The sequence below is a fragment of the Lepisosteus oculatus genome, chromosome 19 (genome assembly GCF_040954835.1).
Source record: "Lepisosteus oculatus isolate fLepOcu1 chromosome 19, fLepOcu1.hap2, whole genome shotgun sequence".
Taxonomy (NCBI): Eukaryota; Metazoa; Chordata; class Actinopteri; order Semionotiformes; family Lepisosteidae; genus Lepisosteus; species Lepisosteus oculatus.
Genome location: NC_090714.1, coordinates 2,686,426 through 2,709,779, shown reverse-complemented (window position 1 = coordinate 2,709,779; position 23,354 = coordinate 2,686,426). Strand labels below are relative to the sequence as shown.

Below are 23,354 nucleotides of genomic sequence, written 5' to 3'. Positions count from 1 at the left end.
AGACATTGAAGATTCCTTGGTATAAATTAATATTCATGGAGGCTTCTCACTCACAGAGTGTCCATTTCATATCACTTCAGACAGTAGTATGAGGTATTTACCATGCTATGGAAGTGTTCAAAATGCCTGCTAATCTCTACAAAACCCTCCCAAAAGATGGGTATCAGTGACTTCTTTCTCTCTGCAGCTTGCCAATATGATATTTTTTCATGAAAAAGAGATTAATATGACTAGCACTTACAGATTGTATATCTACTTCACCACAAGAATACTGCATACATATTATTACTAAGATACCAACATCATTTCCATATTGTTTACTACAGTACAGTATGTTATTTTCTGAGGATCTGTCCTTAATTATTTAGAAACAGGCAGATGTCTGGTATACCTACTGTAGATTCTCTCCTTAATTCAACTGTAAGAAGTTCTCCTTTCTCCAGCTGAGCTACTTGTAATATAGTGTATATTGGCTGCTGTGTTTCTCAGGTGAATATTACACTGAAGTGGTGGAAATGGAGTCCTTTCTATGCAGTCTTGCACTTTAAAATCCTTTGGAGCTATATACAGTAAATGTAATGCATTATTATTGTAAAAATGTCCAGATCATTTTATCATGGAAAAAAAGTGACCTCAGTCTACCCACATGAGCAGAGAGTTGAGGCACTGTGAAAGTTTTAAAATCTTTAAGCAGTGATATCTCGAATGTGGCTATGCTATAACAAAACCAAGGCCTTGATATTAACAGAAAACTAAAATACTCCTTCAGTAGTTAATTTTAGTTGTACTTTCAAGTTTTTGTGGTGGAATGGCTATAAAATTCGTGATCTATTTCATCTTTATTGCGCTAATCATCGAACATACCATAAATAAAGGACTGGTACATGGCCAAATAAGTGGAGCTTAGAATAACAGACTAAAAGCTATTAACTTATTTTACTCAGTCATTGTTACTTACTGTAAGTGACTAATACACAGTAATGAGCAGACGGAGATTATGATTATTTAGAGGTATGTAGTCACAAAAAGTCCCTACTAAATACCTATCGGATTCCTAAAAGGTTACTTTAAAATAAAGCACACTCAAGCACAGACATTGTTAGGGAGGCTGTGGAGTATGACCCTATTCCCTACTTACAGTAGGAATATATCTTCTGGCCCCTTTTCTTAAAGATGGGGACAATCACCCCAGCTTTCCAGTCCAGAGGTACTATACTTGAGGTATCATTACAATATTGAAGAAGCAGGTTAACCACAATATCCAGTACTTTTAGCATCTCTGGGTGAATCTAATCCATCGGTATTACGTGCCTTATTACTGTCGAGACACTTATCTTCTATAGCAGTCTCAGCAACAGTGATACAGCAGATCTAGTTTCAGCTCTTTTCAGTTCAAAGCAATATCTCCTACAAAGAAGGCACACCTGCTAAGATGAAGAGTTCCTCACGAGTCTCTGTCCACCTATGAGTGGTCTCTTCACCTGAGATTAGCCTTTCACTCTCTTTGCTGATCACTGCCTGGGCAGTGCCCCACCAACCGCTCCTAAGGTGCTGAGTGGTTTGTCCTTATCCACTATGTGGCCACACCGATCTCGTCCCACACCTGGGCTGTTGATTCAGTAACTATCCCACCCACAGCCTGTTCGCTAGCTGATACAGCCCGCGCAGCACTGAAACACCAATGTGCTAGCATTGCTTGGAGGGCCTTCTTCCTTGATTTTCCTCGCCGCGGGTGTTATGATGAAAGGAACACAATCCCAGGTACTAGCTGCAGGAAAAGAGAGTACTTCACAGGAGTGCTGGGCTAACTCTCCATAACAGGATCAGAGCACCTGCTGTGGAGTATTCATCCTCCCTCTGTGGAGGGATAAACAAAGTTGAACTGCTAAATTCTTGTGCCAGTTTTGAAATTCTCCATTTCTGATTTTCTCTTATTGTTAATAATTCCCTCACCTTAGACATATCATTCTATAAATCCCAGATATAGATATATTTATGTCGAAATAGTATGCTGCATCTCTCCTACAGTGAAAAAAGACACACGTCTATCCAATAGTCTTCTGATTATTGGAAGAAAAGGTTTCACCATCACCTCTTTCTCAAAACTAATTGTTTTTACTTACTGTAACTGAACTGTTTTTAATTTTGTACATGCTGTAGTAATCACTATGTACAAATTAGTACATACAGTAGTACTTACCACGTACAAAATAAAAAAACATAGTAAACACTGTTATTCTGCAGTATATACAGTAATGCACATTTGTATTGCGCAGATATACTGTAAAAGTATTGTATATGCTTATATAAGTTGACTTCCTCTAGCAAGCAAAACATGTCTCTCAAAGGATCTTTTCAAAGTTGCCCTTTCTTGAATTATACAGTAGTCTCACAAAAGCAACTTTAAGGACAGCTGACTTGCTAGAACAATGAAGTATGCCCCATATACTGTCCCATCCAACAGAAGACAAAGAATTTTGGGCTGCATTGCCTTCACAAAACACTGTTGTATTAAAAAGATTAAATGTTTCACCACACTATTCCCAAACACCACTGTTTGGAAAAAGAAGAAAACCTTTTTGTTAACCACAACTGAGACTTTTACATAGGACGAATCTCCTTTTGTAGACCTAAACCTCTTCGCTAGTGCACTAAAATCTGGTTTATTTAAAATTCCCTAGTGAGATATTAAATCCTTACGTGGGGCTTGAACAGAAGTTTAGCGTCTTCTGGTGAAATCAAGCAGAATTATAGCACTGTATTGGAACTACCTTGTCCCAGTACCTATGGAATTTGTCAATATGTCAGCTGGATTTATCTTGGCACCTTGAAAACCTGCTCCCCAGAAAAAGCTAGTTTGATTCTTTCCACAGAGCACGAGACTCAAACTCTCTAGCTTAGCTTATTGCTGTTAGTGAAGACTGAAAACTGTTAAATGAAAAGAAAATCTCCTTCCAATGTCCAGTCGTCTTTCCAAGGCTTGTACTGTAGGTTGTGAAGCTATGGATGTACCCAGGTAACTCAAATAGATTGTAAAGGGCCAGCATGGAACTTGAAACTCCCCTGTGCTGCTCGCTGTTGAAAACCTCCCTGTTGTGAATCCACTTCAGCCTGGTCTGTTTCAATCAGAGTTCATTCTTTGAGGAGTAGTTATTCTTCCAAGCAGGAGTACACTATAGTGAAATGTGAATTTTGATCATTCAGACAACCCAGCCTGAAGACGGAAGATTGAAAGATAAGTCTTATTACGCTCTGCTGCTTCCATACTCTAAATCTTGGGCTCCCTCTAGTGCAGACAGGTTGAATTATTAACCTCCCTTGCACATCCCTTTTCTTGGCAGTGTACAAATAACACAGAAAGGTCTTAAGATTTTCATTGTAAATCAGAAAGCAAGTGTTGGAATTTTGACTGCTTTTATTAGTGATAAATGAGTATATAGGTACAGGCAGTTAACTGTGAACAGTATACCGATTTAGAGAGATCAGGCGCAAATGCATTTTACCTGATTTTATTTTTACCTCTTCTTTCTTATTGGCAACCTTGGAGACCCTTGAGCTGTGTGGGGTTGATATATTTCTGAATCTCATAACAGCCTTCACTGTAGAATAAACTATAGAAAACTATAGAAAAAATAACAAGCTGAAGGTGAAATTCAATGGACCCCAAAGGCAGATAATACATTTTGTTTTCAGTGTTATGTGTTCCAGTGGTTTTTCTTCAGTTTTATTAATGTCGATTTTATCAACACATTAAAAGGTATTTGAAAAACAAAACTTAAAACTTAAATAAATGCCAGCATAAGCATGATGATGAATAGCAATAACATGCCAGAAATAAATTCCTAGAGAAAATGAACTCAGTGTCTGAGCTAATAACACAGTGATTCAGTTTCACCTGGTCTCTCCATTGCATTGCTGTTATGTTTTGTGTACAGTACTTACATTTGTCTTTATTCCATATCCTCACAGTGGTCAGAACAAATATCTTGTGAAGAATTTTGTTTTGTAGAAGGGGCAATCTACCAACACCTCTATTATTAATAGCAAATTATTGAAGTAAAGGACCAATTCACAGCTGAAGGTTGTTACATTTTTGTATGTACAGTAATCTTAAGACCTTGTCATACTTTTTGTGCCATTCAATTACACATGCATCTGAATTTTTATACAGCAACCCATGTATTGTATAATGCATAATGGTCCATAAGTATTACGTGCTTAGTCTTAACAAAAATATTTGTACCACCCTGCTATAAATGAAACAACGTACACAGGTATATTATATGTATATATATATATTATTTTTAGTGAGTATTCTGAACTTCTACTGTTATACACTTAAAGACTTGTAAAATAAAAGAATTGAGAATACTTACCCAACACCAGGTTTTAAACAACTTGTTCAGAATTAGTTTTTAAAATACAACTCAAGACCAAGGAAATGAAAAAAAAGAAACTGTGAAGTGAAGCCGAACTCCTTCCCCAAACCCCTCTGAGATGGCACAGATTACCTTATTTGATCTCATGTAATTAAAATACATAAAAAATAACGCAAGGCCACTTCTCTACTGAAAGACACAACATTGTACAATTTATAGAAACTAACTGGAAGCAGGGGTTCGTGTAAAGTATGCAGGAATGAATTACATTCACTACACAGTACGTAACATTGCTCAATGAGATTTTGATTTGTCTGTACTCTCTAAAAGAACACACACTAATAATAGGTTTCCCAAATCAAAGGAATTGGTAATATCACAGCCTCATATTGTAACTGTTTATTTATTTCCAGGCTGCTAATCTTTAGTTACACTTTAGCAACAAACCGTAGTTACATGTCCTATACAACACATAATTTATAATGTTATTTCATTTTCTGCAAAAGAACACACAAAAAATGTGGAAGATGATGAAAGATTGGCCTAAACTGGGCACACGCTTTTTGGCACATTTCTAATGGCACGCGTGTGAGATAATTTTAGAAATTATGTACACCGTTGTCTATAAGGAATGACTTGCTGATACTGTACATGAGAAATCACGGGGAGCACAGTAAGTTCTTACCTCTTTGCTAATCGAATATGAAGCTTGTAAGGCATCAATTCCTGCTTCAGTACTGAAATACAGGGTATTGAATGACAGTAAATATCCAACATGTGTCTCATGCCTTATTAGAGATACATGAAAGGTGATAGGAACCTAGCCAGTCTTTAATGTATGGAGAACTACAATGCCATTTTTAACTAACATGCCATATACAGTAGGTGTTTTCATCCACCTCTTTCAAATTCGGGGTCACAAAGGAGGCCTATCCCCACAAAAAACGGGCACAAAACAGGGGTTGCCACATTTCCTTTTGTCATAAATGAACATACATGGACAACAGGCATGTGCATAGGCAGGCTATTTCCTTATTTGAGCCACAATGGTTGTTGATGGTCTCCATGGCATTAAGCAGAGAGAATGCTGGGCCCCCTCAGTAGACAGAACGCCAGTAATTTCATACTGTACAGTCGAGCACCACCCTCAACGTACAACAGCAACCCAAAACCCACAGTTCATGAAAGCAATTGTGCTCACGATCTTCGCACCCAACACAGCAGCAGAGCTTTTCAATAGCAGCAGTATTTTTTAGAGACAGCTAATTACATAGTTCTGACTCTCACAACGTGCTTCTCTACACAATAAAGTGCACTTTATTGAACAGAAATAGACCTGGAAGCACTTTGGGCTTTAATACACTGAATTAGTAATTAAAACAGTTAAATTAAGTAAAAAATGAGGCCACTATAAAAAGGGACATAAAGTCAAAGATACCCAGTATGTGCAGGGCTTGAGTCATGTCAATAGCCAGCTGTAATTGGGATTTAAGCTCCATTGATAAACTCGGGCTTGACTGCTATTTTCTTGTGAAAACATGAGTGCTATTTTTTTCTTTTTTTATCAAAGTTTGACCACCACTCCCTATGCAAATAAAATGAACAGAATTAAGCTCCCCTCAATTGCTATGCAAAAAAGACCTTCCTGATCCGCGTGAAAGTGTATTTCTGCTCTCCTGCATTTTCTTCAATTGGCAGTGTCAAGTTGAAAAGCAATCAGCAATGAAAAAACTTCACTAAAATATAGTTTGCAATTTTAAATACTTCTTTTTCTTTTTAGGATGATAAAATCCGAAAGAAAATCTCTGAAACTCATCTTGTGATTGAGTGCTGGATGATCCATCAGTTTTGTGAACGTGACTCTCCACACTCAGGCAAACTCATTACTTTTCTCTTATGAAAGCCATTCTTCTGACATTGGTTTCCTATCCCAAGATGGTAATTACCTGTACCAGCTGCAGCCATTAATGGAAATGCCACGTCAAATTCTCTATAATCATTCAGTCAATGCATTCATCACATAACTTTCATCCAGCATAAAAAGCATAATTTACACAAGAGTATGCATTTCATGAAAATTCACAAACTTCTTCAGCCAGTTAAGCTTAATCAAGGGCCCCTGTTGTAGACTCCCTCTCAATGACAAAGGTGCTCCCTCATTTGTGAAATGTTCAGAGGGATTCTAAGAGATTACTCAAACCTCAAACTGAACCTGATAATTCAAAATATTATGAATCTTAATTTGCTCATAAAAGAACAGATGAATTCAAACGTCATTTAGAGTAGAGCAGGTTAATCTTGAACGGTGTACAATGGCTGACCCTGCGCTCTGACCCCAAGCTGAATCATCTTAGATCAGCACAAGATAGAGCTATTCAATAAGGTACTGTTACAAATGGGGGCCATTGGACACCACTTTGGTGTGACTGTTCAGTCGGCTACCAAACATAGGAGAAAGACATCAGACTTTCCTTTACTGTACATCTAATTATGTGTACCGATCAGTAGTCTGTTGTTGTTTAGTTTCTGAATTAAACCAATACAGTATATTCTTTCTAAACAGCTGAATAAGTAGACTTGTTGTGTGTGGTTAGAGGTCACAAAGGTTAGAGAATGTCCAGAAGAAATAGATTAATGTATTTGTCAGCTTGATACACAGTAAACAAATGACTGTTACTAAGCTGTCCTACAGCATTGCACTAAACATAAAAAAACTGGAGCCTTTTTTCTGTAAAGCCAGTACATTTTTTCTTTTATGGTCTTGTACTGTACTTACAGATGACCAAGAATATTTATGGAGGAATGACCATGGTTCTTGGAAACACAAAGTAACTTATTGTAATAAGGGTAATGTGTGTTGTATCTGTAAACATTTAAAACATTCTTGCGGTTGGAATATATGCTCTGTGATCCTATAAATCAAAATCTAATAATAACGATGCCTGTTGGTTTCTCCGGTTTATTTTGTCTCAGGATTCTTGAAGGTTGCTTTGTATCTGTAACTATATTTTAAACCCAAAACGGCTTTTAAACAAAGTGTTATGTGATACAAAACATCAAATGTTTTAGTTAGACAGCATCATGCTATGGGGATGCTTCCCCATAGAGAACGGAAAGCTTGTCAGGACTTAGGAGAAAATGAAAGGAAAACCAATTTCAGTCTACTAACAACCTAAAACTGCACTGAAAATTCACTTTTTTAGCAGGAGAATAAACAAAAGCCCAACCTCAAAGCTACACTGGAGTGGGTTTCAGAATAAGAATGAGATTGTCCTTGAACGGCGCAAAGTCCTGACTTGAGTCGTATTGAGAATCTCTGGGAAGACTTGAAAACTGCTGTACGAAAGTGATCCCCAAGGAAATCGATAGAGCTCAAGCAAATCAGCCAAGAAGAACTGGTACAATTGACATCATGCAAGAGTGCAGTAGGAGACTTACCCAGAAGCACTTGTGGCTATAATTGGTGCTTTCACCAAATATTAAGTTCATGGAGCTGTGAATACTTATGCAATCAACATATTTCATTTTACGTATGCAATCAACATCTTTTATTTTGTTTCTCTTTAATTTTTGCTGACATTTACTGTAAATTACCTGTAAAAGGGCAGCTGTCGTTGTGGGCGGAGTTTGGTTGATCGGTTGCATGTAGAGAACCAAATAATGGTAAGTTTGTTCTCTAGATGTCTCAACCAAACTCCCCCCACAACGACAACTGCCCTGTTACATTATCTAACCCTAGGAAGTGTCCAGTCTGAACTTTCAGCTTTCAAAATGTGTGCATCATGTCAATTAGGAGACATGCAATAGACACTGGTTCTGACATTGTTCTGGCTTGTATTCTCACTTTGAACAGATTTGCTGCTCAGGATATGCTTATCCATACTATGGTCATACTTTCCTAACCTTAGTTACAGTAACCTTATGACAGTAACTAGATATGCATTGTATAGTAACACAGGATATCTGTTGTACAGTAACACAGGATACATGTTGTACAGTAACACAGGATACATGTTGTACAGTAACACAGGATATCTGTTGTGCAGTAACACAGTATACACGTTGTGCAGTAACACAGGATATCTGTTGTGCAGTAACACAGGAAACACGTTGTGCAGTAACACAGGATACACATTGTGTAGTAACACAGGATATCTGCTGTGCAGTGACAATGAACATCTGTTGTAAAGTAAGACGGGGGGACATGTTAAAAAGCCAATCTGTGTGCTGTGAGGAACAACATGAAAACAAAAACTGAAGCAAATGGATACAAGAGAAAGGGCAATGGGGAAAGTTTCTCCCCCGTGTGGAAAGGCACCTTTCCAGGTGATACAATCGAGCAGGCTTAGTCAAACAGCAGCACGATTTGACAGCCGTGGGCTTCTTTAAAGTAAAGTGATATCGAAAGCAAAATGGTATTAGATGTACCATGGAACACAAGGGTGGGAATTCCTGCCTGAGAGCTGTTTTTACCCTGAATCTTTTCTTCTGCTCTGGCCCCCATGAGTGGGCCTTCTTCGTGGAAATATTAAAGTGTGTCTGGACATACAACAACAACAATAATAATGATAAGCTCAGTGGTTGTCTTATCATTAATAATTACTGAATAAGGAAAGAAGAAAAGGTTTGTAGAATAAATTCAGCTTAGATGCATTGCAGAGGTACAGATATAGGTAATTCATCTGAAAATAAGAAATACTGTATCACTCGTGTAGTTAAGAGGCCTTCTAAATTAACTTTTTTTTACGGAAGCTCTCCTGCATTTGTTTTTTTTTTACAGTATGTGTTTTTTAAAGGGCATCTTTTAAAAAAAGCCTTGTGAAAATTAAAGATAGGACTAATTGAACTTAAAAACCCCTCAGAAAATAGCTTTGGCTTCAAATCAGTAACGTCTACTTTTGAAGAAAGGTAATGACAAGCAATTTTAGCACTCTTGAAAATCCCTTAAAGTGGCACTTAATTCTTTAAAACAGCAGGGAGTTTTAAAAACTGTATTTGCAAGATCGAGAGGTGTTGCTTTGGAATTGGTTGTTATCTACTAATTTTAGCCACTTGGTTTTTAATCCGAGTTTACGGTCTGCTTATATCATTGTTTTTCAGTGAATTCATTCAGTGCCTACCTAAAAACGTTGTGGCTTTGCTTTGTAAATATTATGTTTGGGAATTTTTCATAGCAGTGGTAAATACAGGCAATGTGTTCTACTGTTATCCTGCATCATTTATCAGTGGAAACTTTTGAAATAGTGTTATGCAGGGTTCCACTCCTTTAATTGTACAACGTGTGCTAAAGACTGAAAAAGAGCGAGGGGGTTAAAGACAACTCCTGCGTATCTAAATTTGGAAAAGACAAGGCAATACCCTATTTTAAATTCTCTGTAAAGTTTTATCTTCACTGGTGTCTGGTACTTTGCACACATTCAAGTACTAAACATGTTTCATGTCTTGTATACTGAGACTGAAGGAGACTGTAGCAAAGTATCAAACTTTTCACCTATAGAAATTAAATTACAAAGTTATATATTTTATTTATAAAGGGTTTTTGATCAGTATTATTGGTCTTGGATTGACTTCAGAAATTGACTAGGAAAAAACAGAACGAAAAACGCGATACAGTTGTTTTTATGGAATGCAAAACACTATTAGCAATGAATCAACAGTGTGAGAGCCTTTATGTTTATGATTCTGTAATCTGGGATGCTTTGTAAATAATTCATAGCATTGCTCAAAGTGCATTTTTATTAGTATCAAAATAAAAGATGCAGTGTGTCCTCTGGGGTTTGGCCTACAGTATATTATTAATGCACTTTTCTAAACTGGCATTGAATCACCAACTGTTTGTTTGATTGTTTTTGTCATACCCTAAGCAGTCATTTAGGTAATATTAATGATGCTTTTTAACTGTCAGTCCTTTTCCACAGTCCTCCCTGCCCTCTGTGGGCTAATTACCAACAAGTATCTCAGTAACGATCTGGGGTTAGCTGCCCAACATTCACCTCTAAACAGACCTGTACACAAGGCTGAAAGCAAACACTTTGACTTGCACAGGAAATACATGAAGGTTTTCTTGTCTGGCCAAGATAGCAATCTCCTCCCTTTGAAAGAAAATGCTTCTGGATTAAGGATTAAACATACAGTAAATACTGTATGATGTGCCATCAAATGTGAAATTCCAGTCTTAATGTTGATTATGTTTTGTATTGCTTTCTATAGTAGTGGGACAGTATGAGGGTAACAGGTCACTTGAAGAACACTGGCTGGAGAGGCGTCTGATGGTCTCTAAACCTTCTGTGCAGGTCACCTTGTCATTGCCAGCTACACAAGTCCTCCTCATCAGTCACAATTAGGATCAGTACTGTTTCAGTGGCCCTCGTGAGTACACGAGGGCCACTCAAATGAGCACAGAGAAGAGCAGTCCCTTCTGCACTCTGCAGGATGGACCCCAGGCTAGAGAGTCATGGACCGCAGTCTCGGTCAGACAGCCCAGCAGCCATCGCTGAAAACCTTGTTCGATCCCTGTAGAGAGGAAATGTGCTGTAGTAGGCAATACTTCTGGGTTGAGGTGGTATGAAGGGAAAGCTTCACCATTTACGTAGCAGTTTACAAATGCTGTTCTCTATGCAATTCTTCCCTTGCGGGTTGTACAGCTGACCAGTCGCAGTTTAGAAGCTGTCAACACTGCCAGTAGACGTTGTGAGCATGAGTCTACAGACGCTCTATGCTGCAGGCAGGTTATGAGGACAGCCATGAGGGAGGTGGCAGTGTGGACCTGCAGGAAAAGAAATGGTGCATAGCCGCAGAGCAGAGGGAAGATTCCGATCTGTGTTGTTCGTACAATTCACAAAAAGTGTGCTGCACGGTAGTGATTGTTTTACTTCTCAGGTTTTAAATTAAAGAAATGCAGCATTTCCAAGATTCATCCTACTGTCTAATAATCGTATCTGGTCGACCTGACACATAGTACAGAAAGTGGGAAAGTCACAAACCCTTCTCAGAGTCCACCTCTTGTCTTTGTGTAGTGTCCATGTGCGCCAAAAAGGAAGATGATGGATCTGAGAGCTGGTTCATTTTCTGGGGATAATTAAGAGTAATTAACCAGCACTGATATTCTCCCCTTTAAAAAAATTAAAATGGGGGATTTTTATTTCTGTCAAGTATTTTGATTTTGTGTTTTTCAGATACCTTAGATCTGGTATTTCTCCACCTTGGCATTCAGTCAAAATTGCTCTGTAATGTTTTCTTCTGACCATCATAAAATCTTTCTGTGACTAGATGCTTGTAATGAGTACAGAATAGCATCTAGATAAACCTTTTTAGATTAACACTTCATTGTAGCTGAAAGTTCTTATAAACATGGTTTTTATGGTGCTCAATGGTCACAAATTATTTTATTCCAAAATTCTCTGTAAAACTAAGCATACAGTATTTGGGTTGCGCCATTTCATATTTGAGTAAAACTGTGTCCGAGTTAATTAATTTTTGTTTTTTGTAGTATCTTTTTAGTTGGTTCAATGAGAAAATATGGAGCATCATGGGAATTAAATTTAGTTTCCATTAGGTCTAAACATGAAGGCAACAATAACTTACTTCCAAATGACCACGTTGGAGCAGATTGTCCTCTGTAAGCCATCTTTTGTCCTTCTGTGCTAAAATGAAACATGATTAACGTGGAACATAATCACAGGAGCCATGTATGTGCAATTGTAGTTGTAAATTTATTGCAGTACACATGTTCAAGCATCTTAGAACCAAATACATAACATTAAACTGAGCACTTGGAATGTGAGATCCAACAGGCTTAATGCAGCTGAGTTCAGACAGAACTGACCCAAAAACTGTCAGTCTTCAGTGTTCAAACTCTGGCGTGTACAAAAGACACAGATTCTGTGACAAAGATTTGACCGCCATGTTACCTACTCTTATCCAATAAATTTGGCTTCAAGGAACAGGTTCATATTGTTAATTATTTTTTTTAACAAAAGATCATAATAAAAAACAAAACAAAATGTGTTCGGTCAAATTTATTTTGACATGGATCTCTTTTTAACAGAGTTACAGGTTGTTTTTCAAATTCTTCCCTCTTATAAAAATACTTTACGGTTCTCTATAAAAGTTAACAGTATAAAAATGATGTAGGTGTGAAATTCTTTTTTAACTTTGTCGACACTTGGGGCAATTTAACTGGAGTGCACGTGGAATAAAAAAAAGTACATAAAAAATTGTGTATGAGCCAAAAGATTTGAAGTCATTCAGTTTGTCTTATTTTTGCCCTCAAAACACTAGAGAGTGAATCATTCATATGTTTGTAACACTTTATGATAAATGTCTGCACATGATTAATTCAAAGAGAACAGTCTATAAATACACTGGGACTTAAAAGCTCATTTCATATTAGCTCCATAGGCAATATGTATTACTTAATACGTACATTTAAATTATAAACACATGATAAAGTGTTACCCAAATGTTACACTTAGATCAAGCTTTATATTTAGCACAAAGGACTTCAACCAACTCCCTTTTCTGTCCTAACGTTCTTATCTTCACAACATACCTCTGAAATGAGTAACTGGAATTTATCTGGAAGCCTAGAGATTAGGTCAGTATTACAAAATGCATTATTGGCATTATTAGACTTTGAGATTTATCTGCTTCTCTAGAAAATGGTTTTTGTCTTTCATTGACAAAAAAAAACAGGTTTTGGTATTGTCTCAGACCATCTACTTACTCAGAAGAGTCTGATGGCTTAATGTTTAAAATGTCCTGTGCTTTTCATGGCTTTTGCATTTTTTTTTCCATTGATTAAAAAAACCTACATTTATAAAATAATTTTAAGTAACCAATGCCAGCACACTTCAGCTTGAAATGTAAGATTTCTGCATCAGTTTGACTTCACCTAACCCAGCTTTGTCTGGCTTCATTTCTTTCTGGAGTTCAAATACTGAGAATTACAGACTGTATATATTTCAGAGACATTGTAGCGCTAAAGATCATTTAAGATTTAAGTCCCAGTTGACTATTGATTTAACTGGGGTGTTCATTCATCACTTCATTTTCTAACATTTTCAGGGTTCCAAGGAAGCCAGAATCTATCCTGTCAAGCAACAGGCATAAAGTAGACAAACACCAGACAGGACACAGCCCATCTAAGGGCACACACCACAGAATGCACACATGCTCACACCAGAGCCAAACTTTTCCAGAAGCCAATTAACCTACAAGCATGTTTTTGGCCAATGGGAGGAAACCCCTGTCAACAGGAGGAGAACATACAGACTCCACCCAGACAGCACCCCAGGTCTGGAATCAAACCCAGGGCTAACTGCTGTGCCACCGTGCCTCTTTCACCTTTCAGTTTCAGTTAAATGATATTGAGATAAAAGTAATAAACAAAGAGTTATCTGCATCTTTTGTACAATTATTTCTCCAAAAGATTACATACAGCACATCTGCCACCAAGCACCCAGGGGTTAAATGCCAGTTACAAGCTTTTATAGTTGGGATGTAAACATAATGAAATAAAAAGCCTCTCTCTGTCTTTTAATTACATCTGCATATTGCTCCAAGTAATAATTATTTACATTCATTGTATTAAATATGTGGAGTAAATCTAGGCTTGCTGAATTAAAATTCTGTTACATTTTATACAACTCAGGTATGATATGATCTCACAATAAGTGCTGGAAAAAAAAACAATTCACCATAAAATATGAAGAGTGTTTTACAGTAACTACAAAACTCTTTGTGCTATTGGTCTGTCTTGAGTTGTGTATGAGAGCTATGCCTGGAATTGAATAAGCTACAAAAACTACCTGTGTCTAACATTTGAGAAAGAAGGCTCGATTAGTGCTCAAATACCCTTTTCTCGTTTGAAGTTTAAAAATGGATGCCCTTTTCTGTACAAAGTGAAAAGGTGTACAGAGGCGCAGTCAAAACCATGGTGTCAGACAAAGCCGGCTGTCCTTTGGTGCAGATCTGAAACGGTCCCGCGACTATGCTGGGGAAACAAAGAAAACAAGCCGCACAGAATACACGGTGTCCACTATATAGACGATGAGGTTGAAGTAAGTCATGAAGGTGACCACCACAAGCTTATCCCACGTGCAGGGGAAAGGGCACTTGTTGGGACGAGGGTTGTTCTGGAAGCTGTAGAGGGGCCAGATCACGGCGGCGGTCACGTACATGAGCACAGCCAGGATGTTGTAGCCGGTCAGGACCTTGTCGAAGGAGAAGGGGAAGAGGGCGATGAGGCGGCAGATGGTGAAGACGATGATGACCAGGGCGAAGATGAAGCACAGGGAGTAGACGGCCACGCACCAGTTCAGCCCTGCATTGTGTTTGTCGAAGGAGAGGGAGATGAAGATGATGCAGGCCACAAAGGCCTCCAGCACTTTCAGGAGTCCAGGAACCGTAGATAGAAAGCCACTGATCTCACCAGGCTTGGCCCTCGTCAAAACCACCTCAGCGGTATAGGCCGTGAAGCAGAGGATGGACATGATGGTGGCGGCAATCGCGTAGGAATTGTGAGAGTGGATGTAGAAGCTGGGGTAGATAATGGATGCGGTGAAGACCATGAGGGTGGCCAGCATGGCGAAGGCGGTGGTGAAGTCATCCCAGGAGATGGGGATTTTGGCGTGGAGGCCGGTGAACTCCAGCAGCAGGATCAGCACCGTGACGGCGAAGCAGAAGCACCAGGTGAACATGCACCAGGCCCAGTAGGATGCGGCGATGTGGCCCACATGGGCCACCAGGCTGAAGGCTACGCAGGCGAGGAAGATCTCGGAGAAGCGCACGATCCCCACCGGTGCTGTCACCGCCCTGTAATCCACAGCTACGATCGCCATCTTGCCGTCCTCTCTGCCTTCAGCCCTTCTCGGCTGCCCCTGAGGAGCTCTGCCTCTCGAATCCGGGAGAACGTGAGGAAAAAGTGGGGCAGGGGCACCGTTGTGCTGCTGCCGAGCGTATCTGAAGCCCTAGAAAGCCCAGCCCCAGGGATTCTGTGAAACACCACTCCAGTGTGGATGTTTGTTAAAAAGGCGTTGCCCTTTGCTACAGTGAGGACATGTCAGGAAGCATTAGTCCTTATCTAAACCATTTCTATCTGGTGACAGGGCTAGGTAAGCATTAACTTTTAGTGCTGTTCGTTTGCCCTAGTATACACCTGGGCTGTACAGTTCAGGCTCAGACCTAGCTGTTACAGTTTGAGGAAGTGAGCTCATACAGTTCCCCTTGGTGTTTAGAATGAAACATTAAAACTCACGATTTCCAACATCGGCCCTGCACCAGACAGAATGAAGAAACTGTAGGTGCTGAAAATTAGGAACAGTTTCTATCATACCTCTCACTAGGACATTTGATTCAAATGACTCTCCTGGAAGGAAACTAAAAACAAAAACTAAATATTAAACAATGTGATACTAGTGCTAATTACAAAATATTTGAACCGGAACAACAGCAATCCATTCTTCGGTGGATTAAGTCATCGGTTATATTTACTGTAGATGTCCAGTGTTTTACTACTGTATATAAGTACTGATATGATACTGCTAGCATCTTTCTGTATTGGGGTAACATTTTATAGTCTTCTAGGGGCCCTGTCAATGCTGTTACTGAGAACTTTAATGGGATGTTTGATCCTACTTTGAGGACCACTAAGTATACCAGATAATTTTAGTACAGTACACTACCTTTTTATTATTGTGTGAGGAATAAATTATATTGAACTATAATATATGTAGTATTCAGCAATGTATTGCTTCCCTTGGTTATTATACCAAAAACAAAAGCAGAATGATTTAATTCCACAGCTGAAAAAATTGAAACATATTGACCGTACATATTGAAACGTATTCAGTCATGACCTAAGAGTTTATTAGCACATACGCTTGACCTAAAATATAAATAACTTTTTTACAAATTATTTTTACAAATCTTCTTTTAAAAAAAGAGTAACAAACCACCAATGTGACGGGATGTGGGTCAGGGTTATAGGGGAGTATTTTCTACTCCACCCACTCGGTGAAAGTCTGTCCTTTCTTGGAGGAAAAGTCTTTTCCAGGCAGGTAAAGGGAAAGGCTATGAGCTGGTGTCCTGTGTGAGGTGGCTCGATGATAGTGATCCGCTTGCCTCTCAGGATATAAGAGGGCGTGGACAGGTCTTAAGCTTTTGTTTGAGGGACCTGTGAGATATTGAGTCATTATTTGCAGTATTAGAGGAAAGAGAGGAACATTAAGGGAGGAATGTTTTCTTGGCAAAGCTGTGGAAGACTTTGGACATTAGTAAAAGCTATAAAACACAGGATTACCCTCTTAGATAGCTTGAAAGTTTGTATATGTAACTAGGGCTCCAAAGGTTTTTTTTTTTGTGTTTGGGTCTGTTAGTATCCTGAAACGTAGCGAAAGATGGAAGAAAGGAGGACACTTAAGGCAGCATGTTAGTATCTTTTGAGAAATGACTGGATAATGTTGTGAGAATTGTGTACTTCTAGCAACCACCTAATTAACGAGACCTTCCCGTTCTTCACTCTCGGGTAATATTTATGTTCTCGTGTACTAAAGTAGTGCTACAAGGTCTAAATACAACCGTCACCTAGAAAAATCTACTAAAAATATAAATTTTTCTCCAGAATGTGAAGACCCGAGAAAAATTGTGTTTTTGTTCCTAAATGGAGAAATTAAATTATATTAATAATTTTAAATTATTTAAAATTAAATAGGGTAAATCCCAGAATTTTTACGTATCCTTAAAGATAAAATTTGGGTGTGTCCCCTGCTGAATAGTGCTCAGTTTTGCCAGTGAATGACTGCTTTCTGAACCTCATCACAGTAAGCATGGTGTGACACTGATTATTTTATTTTAGCATTTTATAAAATTTATGGATTCTCTACAGTAGTGTACAGTTTATGCCATTTCAAAGTGTGTGATTAGCCAGTTTCACCCTGGAATTGTGTATTTATGATTGCAGGCTGCACATGTCCAAAATACCAATTATCAAATATCAAGTGTCCTTCTTTTAGAGATAGGTGATAGACATTCTCCTCAGAGAAAGTAAAAGAAAGTGATATTTTATCTTTAATTTAGTTTTGAAAAGCAAACTTGACTCATGACTCAAACTCAGACCTTATTATTGGAAAGCAGGTTTGTTTTATGACTAGTTCTAGCTGAGCGTTATCCCAAATCTCTCATGCATTTTAATAAATGCATAGTTCCTAAATCACAGCATTATGAGGTTGATAGCCACTGTACAATGCGGAACATCATACGTCCCAGACATATACTGACCTATAAGGATAAACAATAACATATATTTCCATATCACTGTTTGTTACATATAAGACAGCTCATCCACCACTGAAATTAAGCATCTACTGTACCTCGTTATATACTTCCATTATATGGATGCAAAACCAGCAGATCAGGCAGAGGAGTGAAAAATCTAACAGACAGACTGCTGCAGCTTGCTAGGGGTAGATGAAGATCAGAATGGCAAGACCAGTATATTTGGGACTGCCTAGATAAGTATAGGAGTTGTCCCATGTTGCCATAAAAGTTTGTTTTGTTTTAACTAGAACAAATATTCTGTTCTAGGCTAACAATATAAGTATCCTGAAATCTCTATCTGCGTCCTAAATTTCAAGTAAGAAACATATTCTGGTAACACTTTTTGGAACCTTATTTAGATTATGAATGTCCTTTTTTGTTAGGGGTTGACCACAATTTTGCACAATATTATAAATGAGGTCTTACATATCTGTTGGAGAACTATTACTGCTGTTCCAAAACACTTTTTAAATGAATCCTGGGATTTCCTAACCAGGACTGACAGATATTGCAGATGTCTAATAGCAGGTAAATCATTTACAGGTAAATTGCTTTTTGGCACTCGATTGAAAGTCATCTGGATTTCTATAGTGGAGATGACTGCTTCTATTTGACACAACAAGGCACAACAATCCTTTTTTTTTCTGTCAAACACTACCTTTTATCTCAATGAGTACCCACGTATTGATTTTGCACTTCTCAAAATTCGATGTCTGTCTTTTCAGTGTTGGCTTACAAGTGTGTTTCTTCCTGACAAGCTCATGGAACAGAATCTTTAATGAACATCATTTCAGCTAAGGGAAAGAAGCAGCAAAACATAGCCTTTGTAGTAGTTTTGGGAAATGTTTTTGGGTGCAACCATAAAAACAAAAAACAATGTTTGTAATACTCAAATATGCATGATCATTGTCATTATTTTACCTGGCTAAAACAAAGCTACCTTTCTGTCACTGCTTGTACTTCAATATTGTCGGTTTTCTTAACTGATTTACAGTATTTAACTATTTGGGTCACTGCTTTCTAGTCATTCATTTGCTTCCTCTTCGGGGGAATGTGTTCTTTGCTGCCACACTGACTAGTGTTTAACTGCACACTCACCTGTCACTGTGGCCGGTTGCCATGGACACCAACTGACAACAGTTCCGAATCACCTGGAGGTAATTATCATCTCGCCTGTCCAGGTGACGGGGGGGATATCTGAGGGCTGCTCAGACTCTGCTTTGAGTTTCAACTCTGAGCCCTTCAATTCCTCTTTCCTAGTTGTCCCCCTAGCTGTGCTGGTTCAGCACCCTGTATCTTGGGGATCACCTTTCGGCTTTGTTTGTCTGCAGAGTGTTTTTCTCAACTCTGTCTCCTCAATCTCCTGGCTTGTTTTCTGCTTATTTCTATCTGGCACTGGATTTGGATCTGAACTTCGACTTTGAACACTGGATTTTCCCTGTGTCCCTAGCTGGCCACAGAACCATGTCTGCCTGTCTGCTCTGGTACACTACACTCATCTTTCTCAGTCAGCAACTAGCCTGCATCTCATTACCTGAGTATGCCCTCCTTGCTCAACCCCAGTCCAGTTTTCTATTCATCCAATACTTGGGTTCTTATTCATTCCAGAATATTGCTACAAGTTCCATTTCAACATAACTTGTGATCTTTAAACACAGTGATATCTGTCCCTGCATGGCATAAGCCACTCATGTCAGTCCAGGTCAAATCTGAATCAGTGTCGTGCACTGACCCATTATACATCCAGACAGTTATACTTAAGGACACTAGTGGAATGAGCTGGATTGAAGTACGGTATAACTGCATACTGGAGAGACGTCTCTGTGGTTGCTGTGAAAGAGGGTGTTATTACAAAGTATTTCATACTGCCAATTAGGCACCATGACAAATATCACATATAGCAAAATTCAACAGCTTGGTAATAGTCTGCAGTAGGCATGAGTCACACTTCCCTTCCGTAGCATGTTAATTGAATAATTATGTGAGGCACCTACTGTATGTCCTGAAAATAAAGAAAGACACAGACAGGGGAGGATAAACAAAAAACAGAGAAAGTGTCGCTTTATAATCCAAACACAGAGCTCTTTGTGCAGACCAGCTGAAATCCCAAAATGTGCTTCAGTGTTATTTTTTGGTACAAATAAAAGAATCAAAACCACGACAGAAGTTGGTGAAGTATGGAATTGGTGGCCACAATCCCAGAATGGAAACTGTCCAACACAAGCAAAACTACAGGCTGGCACTTGTGTGGCCACTGTAGATGTAGATACTGAAGTGTGTGGTGGTGTTGATTATGAAAAATACACACTTGCGCAGGTCAGAAAGATGTCCTATCATTGATTCACAAACTTGCCTCTGGCTTTTCAAAGCTTGACACATAACAGACAGGCTATACTAACAGAAATACAAGGATATTGAACTACTTGGCTCAGTTCACATTCCATAGACAATGTTCACTCTCAGTGTTTCTGAGTGTTCAATAAATGCACAATAAATTACACAGAAAGGATCCGTACATAAATCAGAATTTTATTATTGGTTTAAACTGTAGTAGGAAGGAGCAGCAGTAGTATTAACTGTTGAGGAGTGCAAGTAAATATTAATGAGTGTGCTTGCTTGGGGCACATTTTTTATTTAAAATCGTTTTTAAATACAGTACTGTAGGTAGACGATGTGATACTCAAAGCACTTCATGTCTTGTAGTCACTTTGCTTACTATTGATCTGTGATTGGTTAAGATATACTGTATATAAAGCCATACTGACCAGCTTTAAAAAAACTCCTATTATTAATTACAGATGACTCAGGATGCTCATTTTAAAAAAAAACGTAGATCAAGTGCCTTAAGAGAACCTGAATCCTGCAGGGTTTAGAGATGCTTTAAAACGAGCGATTGTTTATGACATGAAAAAGCAGTTTATTTGATCTTAGTCACATGCTTGTCCTCCAGCACTCCAGCCTATAGAACTGCCTACTCCTGGTGTGGATCGTCTGTACAGGACAGTCTGAGGAAGATGCTCCCCCTAGTGTTCAGTGTGTGTTTGAATGTAGCGTCTGTAAAAAAACTTCCATCCAAATGCAAAAACAAATGTCTGGTGTTATGTGTTACTCATATCCACATTAATACTGCAGGAGCCTTTCTTTGATTTCAAAGCACAACTCAAGGTTGAGAAATGATAACACAAAGATCAAACGGAGGCAAGATCTTCAACCTTGAGAGGTACATAGGGCAGATGAAAAATAATTATGAATCACTACATATCACAATAGAAACCGCAGCTTAAAGCACTCGTTTTTAGTTCGATGAATATGAATGTATTTGCATTCATGCAAGGAAGTCTGCATTAAATACGTAATTAACGTAATAAAGTACGTAATATACTTACTTTGTTTTCTTATCCATTCGTCCGTTTTCTAACTGCTTTTACAACACCGGGCGGCTGGGGATCCTGATAAGCAACTGGTGCGAAGCGGGGTACACCCTGGAAGGGACGCCAGTCCATCGCAGGACAGGCCCAGACAGAGACACGGTCACACTCGCACCCGGGCCGATTTCCCCAGAACCCACTTGACCTTACCACTATGTCCAGAATGTGGGAATCTTGAGCGCCTGGAGGAAAGCCATGCGGGACAAGGGGAGGACATACAGTACAAACTCCAGCCAGACAGGACTACGGGGCCAGAGCTGAACCCAGGGCCCCAACACTGGAGACAGCAACGCTCACCATCACGCCATCGTGCAGCTCCTTGTGTTCCTCTACAACAGCCAAATATCCCTGCCTGTCACACACCTATTAACAACAAATTGACATATGCTTACACAAGTACACTATTTCTTTGGTGGCTGTATTTCAAAAGAGTGTACATTTGTATTTGTCTTTTAAATTAACTTAAGTGCTGCATTCATGAGAGGAAGCACAGTTCGGTTACAGCTGCCTGCTTGCTGTCACATGGTCATTCCAGAATTGAGCTGGCAGCACAGTTTCCTCAATTCTGAGGGGGAGGAGCGAAAATAAAATGAATAACTTATTGAGGATTAATGCTTTGCAATGTCTTGTACAGTATACCATGTTCACACAACAATGAGCAAATCCCTTTTGTCTTATTTGTACTTTTCAGAGTCGTGTTTTTTTTTAGTGATTTGCTTAATTTGAAGTGTTTTTTTTTCTCCCTCTTTCGGAGTCAGCTTGTCAGGTATAACAATTAGTAAAGATAAAACCTTTGGGAGTGTGAAAGCAAACGGTTTCGAGGAGATGCGAGTCTTAGTGTTTTTTTTTTAATGAGAGAGTACCAATGGAACAGAACTAAAACAATGCACTCAATCACAGGGAGAAGGCTGGTGAACAAAAGACATTGGTAGAGCTATTCTCTTCCACGGTTTTATTGTATTCAATACTTATCTAGGTCAGGTAGTTGCTCATTCAGAAGACTGTTCAACCAATGAACCAAATGGGCCAAATACCCGCTAATTTACAGCCTTTCTTCTGTTCTTTATAAAGAAAAGTACTTATAGAATGGAAACAGCCACAGGAAAGTACCTCATTGATACTGGCACACACCAATGGTATTAAGAAGACTGATTTGTTTTGGGGTATAATAAGGATAATGGAACAGCAGGTTGCTTTTAGGATAATAGTATTTTGCACTTTCTGAGATGCTGAATGCTTCTGTCTGGTTAGGGAACACCGATTCTGAACAATTTAAAATTAGACTGTATTTGGCTTTGATCTATTTTCTTTTATGTTTGCTTTTCGTGTAAATTGTACCTTTCATCTCCTTAGCTGGAGAGCCAAATTGCAACTGAAATAAATAATAAGGAAAACCTCTGGAATTCTAAGGGATCATTTATAGAAGAAATTTGAAATTTGCTAAGTTGTTTTCCCCTGTCAAAACAAACATACTCTTCAACGTAGCTAAATTGTACACACTGTATTAAACTTTCTTTAAGCAATTTGGCTACAATAGCTTCAGTACTGTATGTATAGCCATGTTATTCAGACAGTGTAATGATATGCCTTACTGTTGGCAAGAGGCTTCTAATTTGAATTCAAGGCTGGCACCAAAATCTCTCATCAAAATACAATCTTTTACTATGAAAGTGCAAGATATGAGGGGTATATCCTAATATAAAATGCTATCTAGTCATCAAAGAACAAGCCAGAGATTTGAAATTCATGACCTGTCCTCCAGAGTCTTATTATAAATGAAGTATCTTGAATCCTACATACTTTAGAGAAGGTTTAGAGATAGGACTAAGTTTGGAATATTGTTTAATTCTGGATATTTAATACAATATCACAATCTCAACCATGAAAATATACAGTATATGCAAAGCATTAAAGACGGTGCAAGCTATCAGAACATTGAAGCTATACAAAACATCAGTCTATTTGGTTTAAGATGTTTATCCATTCAATATTTATATTTTCCCTTTACTTTTCGCCAGCTATGATGAAAATAAACTTCACTTTCTGTAAATGTTTTTGTTTGGACAATGAAAAACAGAATCCTACTACTGCCTGTCTGTAACAATGTATCTAAAAATAAGGATATTTAACATTTACTGTGTTAAAGACCTGGACTGATTAAGTGTATATTAAACTATTCTAAAAAGAAATATCAGTAACAATGTACGGTATATCCTTGTCATACTTCTTT

At 38.5% G+C, this 23,354-nt stretch overlaps 1 protein-coding gene across 1 annotated transcript; it reads right to left on the bottom strand.

Annotated features, from left to right (window-relative positions):
- Positions 1-12,072: 12,072 nt before the first annotated feature.
- On the bottom strand, positions 12,073-15,441 carry LOC102698299 (myeloid-associated differentiation marker homolog). Its single transcript, XM_015359960.2, has one exon. It carries the CDS (start codon positions 15,218-15,220, stop codon positions 14,369-14,371), a length of 852 nt encoding a protein of 283 aa, XP_015215446.2. The 5' UTR covers positions 15,221-15,441; the 3' UTR covers positions 12,073-14,368.
- Between the last annotated feature and the right edge of the window lie 7,913 nt (positions 15,442-23,354).

What these genes read in the sequence shown, in the direction of transcription:
- LOC102698299 (XM_015359960.2), bottom strand. Translation starts at nt 15,220, where the DNA reads ATGGCGATCGTAGCTGTGGATTACAGGGCGGTGACAGCACCGGTGGGG.